This window comes from Trachymyrmex cornetzi, unplaced genomic scaffold (genome assembly GCF_001594075.2).
Source record: "Trachymyrmex cornetzi isolate Tcor2-1 unplaced genomic scaffold, Tcor1.1 scaffold652, whole genome shotgun sequence".
In the NCBI taxonomy this organism is placed as follows: domain Eukaryota; kingdom Metazoa; phylum Arthropoda; class Insecta; order Hymenoptera; family Formicidae; genus Trachymyrmex; species Trachymyrmex cornetzi.
Window position 1 is genome coordinate 148,780 of NW_017299973.1, and position 8,311 is coordinate 157,090.

The following is an 8,311-nucleotide window of genomic DNA, read 5'->3' on the forward strand; positions in this document are numbered from 1 at the left end:
GAAAAAAAGTAACGCAGTTATTAGTAAAGTTACCAAAAAAGTAACTTGTAACTGTAACTTCGTTACAAGTAACGAGTTACTTCCATTCCCTGATTAATACAAAGAAAAAGAATGCACAAGAGCAATAAAAACTGCAATTGCGGCTTTATTAATGAGTATGACTCACTTGCACGTGTACGTGAACCACACGTTCCGATTGAATATATTGAAGTAAATTATCCAATTAAAAAGATACACGAGAGGAGATAAAGTGAATAAATTATACTTCTATTATACGAATTGATCATGAAGCATGAAGCGAAACTTTTTTTCTATGAAAACTTCTTTGATACGTTATCTTTCTTTTACGATTGAAATTTACATCGATATTAGCGAACATTGGAAATTAATCATAAAATAATGATAATTCATTTTACGATAATATTCATAAATTCAGTTCCACATCTTCTTTAACAACGCGATAACGAGGAATGCGCTACACATGTTGTTCTAGTCATTAATTATTGAAGCAGAGTTATCTAAAAGAAACATTTAGAATCCGTATATCTGAAGAAGACATTACAAGAAACTTAAAGCTCTGAAAAAGAGGCTGGTCCCAAAAAATAGGAAACAAACATCTACATAATTTTTCGAAAATATGATTTTAACGCAACTTGGATAACTCTTCAGCAACACTTCTCATTCCATAAAAAGTTCCTCGGAATATTTCTCCTGTTAAAACAGCAAGTAATTCCATCTTATTGTTAGTTTCTCTCTTTCTCTTCTTTTCAACATAATTCGCCGTCGCTTTCGTAACACATCACGCGTATTACGCAGAAGTTCCTCGTTATTATCTTGATCTCTTTCCTTTCTCTCTCTCTCTTCCTCTCCCACCAGATTTAATCATTCCAGCTCCCCGCATACTTGGACTTTCCTGACCGATCAGCGCCGGATATCATCAACTACGCATGATACATGCCGCTGGACAGTTAGAAACTTCGATCGTCGTTTATCTGCTTCGTTCGGGATTCGTGGGCTTTCATATTCAGTGCGGTTATTTTATACTCGCGATTGCGTGTCAGATGATATTTTCAACCGCGAGTTCTCGCGGTCTTCTCACGAGCATATTCTTAGCAGAACACGCGTCTCTCATGTTCGTCTGCCTACGGAACGTCGTAGATATAAACAAGAAGAGCGAAAAAGAATCTCAGTGTAAAAGCACACGATGGAAGAGTTGAAAGATCGAACGCGAGTCAGCATTTTTCAAGATTGGAGTAACAGGAGAAATGGGCATCCCTTTGTGAATTTGAGTATTTAAATCTGAAAATTTTCGGAGTGATTCAACTATTCAAGAGATCGACGATACTTGAGAATTTACCGAGGAAAACATATTTCAAAACTTATTGTTAGACGTGAATAATTTCAAGTTGGAGAGAACCTAACTTTCGTTTTTAATTATAATCAGTTGTGGATTATATGTGGATTCAGTGATATAAGTAATCTGGACGCTTCTACAAAAAGGCATTCCTTGCGTCGGCAAAAAGTCTCAAGGACTAAAAGCGAAAGTATGCGGTTCTACTTAGATATCTACTATATTTTGGCACCGACAACATTTCAGCAGAAACGCGTGTTCCAAACACAAAAGAACGCATTGTTATCCTTTTCGTTTCGCAAAAATTATACACGTCATTGAAAAATCAATACTTTTTGGATAACAAATTATAATCTCGACTTAATTCGGTTTTTACATAACGAGGAAAAATACATCCTTTGCGCTGAAAGCTTTATTTTACATATATGTATCGTGAGCATATCTATTGTCCTTAAAAAAGATAATCGTTTGAAACCTATTATTGTCGGCGATTAGATATCACGTGAAAGAGTGTATCTAAAAATGAACGTTATTATTCCATATGTCCTTCTTGTTGTTAGATATATTTTATTAACATATTGAAAGATATCTCAATTCTTTGAAAATAACGGGAAAACTTTGCGCGTAAGACTACTTAAATTAAGTGGATAATTATTTATTGTAATTATATATAACGTTTAGCATACAGGCGGCTTCACTTGAGATGGTCCAGCAAAATATAACTCAGTGATAACTATATCATATTACTGTTCTTTGTACGATAATAGTGATCATATTAAATAATCATGAGAGTGCGGTGGCATTAATTGGAAAATCTCTTTTCGGGAAATTCTGTTAAACAGAAGATTTTATTCAAAGGGATGGTAGCAGAGCAAAGATCGACCATGGATCTTCGTATAGTTTGTTGGTTCATTTTCTCTCTTGTCACAGCTTTCGTAAATAGTTACGAATACGTCAGTGCTGCTAACAAGTGTAAGTAAGACGGAAATTGCGAAACTAGTGTTCTTGTTATCAGTGAGGACTGCGAGCGAAATATGTCATATTTCGAAATATTGTCCAAGTAAATTAATTCATAAATGACAAATAAATATTATTAATAAGAAAATTTTTATTATGGAAGAAAAAATAATTCTCCATTTCTCGGTTAAACCGCTAAACTGTAATTTACTAATACAACACACAAGTTTCATCGTAAAAGATAATTGCAAGGTTACACGCGCTTGTGTGTGCAGCGTGTGTGTGTTTTATGATTAATTGTTGTTTTACTATTTTTGCGTACTTCTTGCCAGGCAAGCATCTGAAATACGTTTACATCTGGAAAATTTATAAAATTGAACTCTTCTGTATCAATAAAATTATATTTTTGTCCAATGTCATTATAATAATCAACAATATAGTAACAATAAATTGTTTCTTTACATAAACGTTAACAAATTTGTTTTTGAACGCGTGAAAAAGATAAATAATACGTAATTAATATAAAATACGTATCCTCAAAAATATTTCTTGTCTTAAATTAAAAAACATTCTATACAAAATATAAAATGTTTTAGGGTCACTGTGCTTAGTCGATAGTGTACACACTACGCAAAGAATTCTTTCACTCTGCCCGAAACTGGCCAAGAGTCCGGTAGAATGTGTTATAGAAACTGATAGGCAAGTATAACGCATAATGACGCAATGAAATTTTCTACGATAGAAGTTTTTCAATTTTTAATATTTAAAAACTTTTGTTTCTTTTTTTGTTTTAAACAAGTTAAAAGATTACATTTCGTAATAATATATCATAACAATAAACGTGTTATAAGTTATAAGATTATTTTGAGACGAAAATTCTAATCCAAAAATGTCGAGGCTATAATAATTTTTTAATTGTAATCATTTAAAGTTAGCGAATTATACCGTCTAAAATTTGCACGTTCGAGTATGGTATGACGCAAAATGTGAAAAGTGAAAGCTAGTTATTGCTTCTTGTAAATATCAATATAAATATATTGGCCCGTATTCAGACGCGCTTTTATCGATAAAAGCGCACTTTTATCTCTGAAATTCTATAATATGCGTGACGTAAAGTATAGTATGTTAACGTGCTAACATCGTTGTAAGCGCGTTCTGAATACGGGCCATCATGTATGGGAAGATACAATTACTGACATTGTTAATTATTGATATTTCTTATGTTAATATTTTCCTCCGATATTTTGATGTTAAAAGATATTTTCCCTCGGTACTAAGATTTTCGTCTCAAAATGATCTCTAAAATTTTCCCTTAAGCATTGTTCCTATCTTTACGGGACACCCTGTACATTTATATAATATAAGTCACTTAGAAAACTAACTTGGTGCCAGTTGTAGATATAAAATCTTTTAAACGATTGATACATATCATAAGAGTTAAATAACAAAAATAGTACCATTTGGATTTTGCTTTTTAAGGAGGTTGTAAGGGCATAAAACACATATATTAATATTTTTGCTTTAAACAAATCACATACATGTGAAAGTTGTGTTCATAACATTCTGGTTTTATTGAGCAACACATTTTTATAGATTATTTATTTTATTTGTTATTTTATTGTTATAAACAAAAATTGTTAAAATAATAAGAAACATCTAAATGCTTTATATAAATATATTAAGTACTAAACATGACTTATGCAAAGTTTCATTGAGATTCACCATTAGTTTATAACAAATAAAAAATTTTATTTATTTACTAAACAATTAATGTTTGCATCTCAAGATAACTTTACAAAAATATTGTTGAATTCCTAGAGTATTTATATAAAAAAATTGAGATTTTTATCATTATTTTATAATACATTTTCATATATTTATATTAGAGTACAAATTTAAAAAATATAACTACTTATTTAAATAACTTTTGATCCAGATGGTCAATTGTTTCTATTTTTTTTTGTATTATTATTAAATAAAATTTAGAATAGTCTGTAATTTTTTCAAGTAGTTCTTAACATATTGCATTTGCCTTACAACCTCCTTAATATGATAGAATTTAACATGGCTAGTTAAGACTGATGTGTGTAGCATTTAGATTTTAATTTTTAATTTAGTACAATAATTTTTTTCGAGTAATGATTTTTTTAGAAGTAATGATTTTTGTCAAAGAATTAAAGCTGCTATTATTTAGGTTGGAATTTGGAATAAGAAGACTTCCAATAAAAATATCTTTGAAGAAGAATTAAAACTATTACTTAGGTTGAAATAATAAAAAGATATATAACGTATCACTTAGGTTTTATTGGAGAAGCACGTATATTTTTAGCACCTTTTTTACCTTATACATAAAATGTGTATATATAAAACGTGAATCATTTGGAAAATAATTTTCTCTTATTAAAAAATCCATTGAAGATATGGCTTTTTCAGAAAGACCGATTTGATTGCAAAACTTACGATCTTATGATTAAACTTATGATTAAATTGATCAATTTTCCAAATGCGAGTGTATTAGAAAATATATTTCTTATATGAAAGTAATTCTTTATAGATTTGGCTGTTTACGTCGAGTAGCCAATGGTGATGTCGACATCACTGTGTTGGAGCCAGAAGAACTTGTGGCGATAAGAAACTACAAAGTATACAGTGTACTAGTCACGAATGAATTAAGACTCTTCTCAGATGGTAATTATTAAGATAAAAAATTACGAGAAGCACATAAAGTACCTCAACTTTGTCGATATAAATTTTTATTTAAATTTCAATCACTAATTTTTGGATAAATTTAAATTGTAATTAATTAAGGAATTTATTGATTTCAAATCAATTATTATAAATTATCAGGACTGATTTGATACCAAAAAATCAACCACATTAAAATTACAATCATCTCAAATAAAATATTCTTTTTTTTAGATGACCATCGTTTTAAAGTAGTGGCCATAGCGCACAAAAATGTGCAACGCATATGGGATGTCAAGGGAAAGCGATTGTGTCATCCCGGTTTAGATACAGTCGATGATTGGACTAAAATTTTCTCAATGGTTGGTGAGCTCTTTTTTGTATCAGCGTGCGCTTTAGAATCGTGTTTATCTGTTGATCTCTCGTATTTCAGTACTTTGAGAATCTGATAATTAAAAAAGAATGCGACGCAAATATGACGCTGTTCGAGAACAGAGTGCATGCTCTGTCCAACTACTTCGAAACGGCTTGCATCGCTGGCCCTTGGTCGGCAGACACAGTATTTGATTATCAATTGAGTATGTATTCAATTACAAACATATGCGAATACAAACATTCCATTTTAAATATGCATGTGCATATTTAGATTTATTTATAATCATTATATAATTTATTTATACAATATAATTTATATAACATGTAATGCATGAAAGTTTACATTTCTTCGTGTACGAATAAATGTCGGGAAAATCCTTATTATCATTCATAGAATCGAGATATAGGAATCTCTGCGCCGCTTGCGAGAAACCAGCTAGCTGTTACAACACCGACAAATATTATGGACGAGAGGGTGCCCTGTTGTGCCTCACCGATGGCATGGGCGACGTTGCCTGGGTCAGATTGGGAGACGCTCGCGTACACTTCAAGGTAACTAACAAGTCAACTTACAGACAATGTAATTGCAATGTCTTTGAGACGGTGAGCTCAGAATGAACCGATCTCGCTCTAAGTTATTCTAAAAAATTATAATTTAAATGGATTGCAATGCACACAACTCGCGGTACTAACATCTAGCGTAATTGACACAGGCACAGATGATCGATGTGCAAGATTACAAATTTCTATGCCCGGACGGCACCACGAGACCGCTAAACTTTCAGGAACCGTGCATCTGGATATCTAAACCATGGCCGGTTATTGTAGCTAGACCGTAAGTGTTCTCTCTAAATTCTTTGGAATGAGATTTCACTCTAAAAAATTAAAGAGTTTTACGTCGCTCCTTTGTGAAGTGACTTCGTAACATTTTAATTTTTTTTAACATATAATTTATGTAGAATTGAAACATTTAAAAAGTTTTTCTTTTCATCAGATCGAATGCTGAGAATATTGCCCATATGATGAATTCGATGATGAACAGAACGTTTAGTTGGGAATCCAATGTCTTACAGTTAATGGAGAACTATTACATTACATCTACTGACGTGAAAGATTTGCAAACGCCCGACGATTACTTACATCGATGTAATGTATATACAACATGATTATTTATCTTTGACTTCTTATAACAAGTAATTGGTTAAAACATATAATCTATTATTTGTTAATCACTGAACAACTACATAATTGTCAATTTCACAAATTTTCTTCGCACATAGTTTATTATAACTATGTAATTTGTTAAATAGAGTTTTTTGAACCACATAAACATTTTAATGTAAGCAATTTGTTAGTCTCTATTTATAAAAAATCTGTTAATAATTTAATTATTAATTATTAATTTAATTGTTAAGTAAGATTTGACAGTGGAGTAAATATCTTGATCAGGGGACCTCCCCCTTCCACAATGATCTTTACCTTGACATATATTGTCAAGGTCATGACCCTGAGTGACTTTCAACAAGTTTTAGCCGTCGCTTGTTATTCATTACAAAGTTATGAACAAAAAAAGTTCAGCTATGTAGCACGAGAATTCCCTACTTTAAAATATGTTTGATAGTCGTTCACTGTAGGGGACTGCCGCGCCGACGACTGCGACTTTAATATATGTCATCAAGGTCATGACCCTGAAAGACCTCCAACAAATTTTAGGTGGCTTTCATCTTTGACTCTCACCCCCACTCCCCTCCTACAAAGAGACGCACGACTCTCACCTTCGACTCTCATCCCCCCCCTTGCTTCAGGGGCGCATGACTCTCATCTTTGACTCTCATCCCCTCTCCCCCCTGCTTCAGGGGCCCCCGACTCTCACCTTCGACTCTCATCCCCCCCCTTGCTTCAGGGGCGCATGACTCTCATCTTTGACTCTCATCCCCTCTCCCCCCTGCTTCAGGGGCCCCCGACTCTCACCTTCGACTCTCATCCCCCCCCTTGCTTCAGGGGCGCATGACTCTCATCTTTGACTCTCATCCCCTCTCCCCCCTGCTTCAGGGGCCCCCGACTCTCACCTTCGACTTTCACCTCCCTCCCCTGCTTTAGGGGCGCACGATTTTTCAGGGGTGAGAGTCGAAGGTGAGAATCGTGCGCCCCCTTGCAAGAGGGGAAGGGGTGAGAGTTGTGCGTCCTATGCAGAAGGGGGAAGTGGAATGAAAGTCACTTCAGGTGAAAGTTGTTCAGTGAGAATCGAAGGTGAGAGTCGTGCGCCCCTAAAGCGAATTGATAAATTCTTTTGATATCATGAGTTTCTGTTCCTACACTGGAACTGCATTAGAACTGAACTGAACCGAACTAGTGCAAGCCAGGACTGACGAGTGTAAAGCTGGAAACACAATAGACACAGGCAATAGACACAGGCAACAGGGAATAATTCGGGTATAAGTTCGATATTATATCCCAGAGCTCTGATTGGACGACTCGTTATTCCCTGTTGCCTGTGCCTATTGCCTGTGTCTATTGTGTTTCCAGCTTAAGCGTGTAGGTAAGGAATAGAAAACGTTCTAATGTAAGATAAAAATGGCGTCCCATGTTCCCATAATTTCAATAGTACAATTCTCTTCCTTTCGATACGAGAATCGAGTGTAAAACGGTAAGTATATGGACAAGACTATTCTTGACCTAAAAGACTTTAGAATGTGTATATTTTAATACATGGCATTAAAAATGCAGACATACAAGTGAAAACCGTCACAATTCATTAGTTAAAAATTTCTAACTATTGAGCATCAAATTTGTAAGGTTAGAAAATTTTATGCTGTATATACAGGGTGACCCATTTTAACTTAGACAGCTAAATAACTCGAAACATCGCGATTAAATAAAAAAATGTTTAAAACAAAAATTGTTGGATATGAAGGGGCTGATTGAACTATGACCTTGACAATG

General features: G+C 33.6%; 1 protein-coding gene across 3 annotated transcripts in view; it reads left to right on the top strand.

The window, feature by feature from the left end:
• The first annotated feature begins 883 nt into the window (after positions 1 to 883).
• Tsf3 (Transferrin 3) overlaps positions 884 to 8,311 on the top strand; it is a 14,891-nt gene continuing 7,463 nt past the window's right edge. Inside the window, exons 1-9 of one of the 3 annotated variants that reach the window (XM_018516877.1) lie at positions 884 to 1,544; positions 2,033 to 2,323; positions 2,905 to 3,007; positions 4,863 to 4,996; positions 5,228 to 5,355; positions 5,427 to 5,571; positions 5,763 to 5,920; positions 6,082 to 6,203; positions 6,363 to 6,514. In XM_018516877.1, coding sequence (XP_018372379.1) covers positions 2,212 to 2,323; positions 2,905 to 3,007; positions 4,863 to 4,996; positions 5,228 to 5,355; positions 5,427 to 5,571; positions 5,763 to 5,920; positions 6,082 to 6,203; positions 6,363 to 6,514 — 1,054 coding nt within the window. In that variant the 5' untranslated portion in view covers positions 884 to 1,544; positions 2,033 to 2,211. Of the gene's footprint in view, positions 1,545 to 1,813; positions 2,324 to 2,904; positions 3,008 to 4,862; positions 4,997 to 5,227; positions 5,356 to 5,426; positions 5,572 to 5,762; positions 5,921 to 6,081; positions 6,204 to 6,362; positions 6,515 to 8,311 lie in introns of those variants that run through there. The other 2 variants (XM_018516876.1, XM_018516879.1) reach the window with 2 other exon arrangements.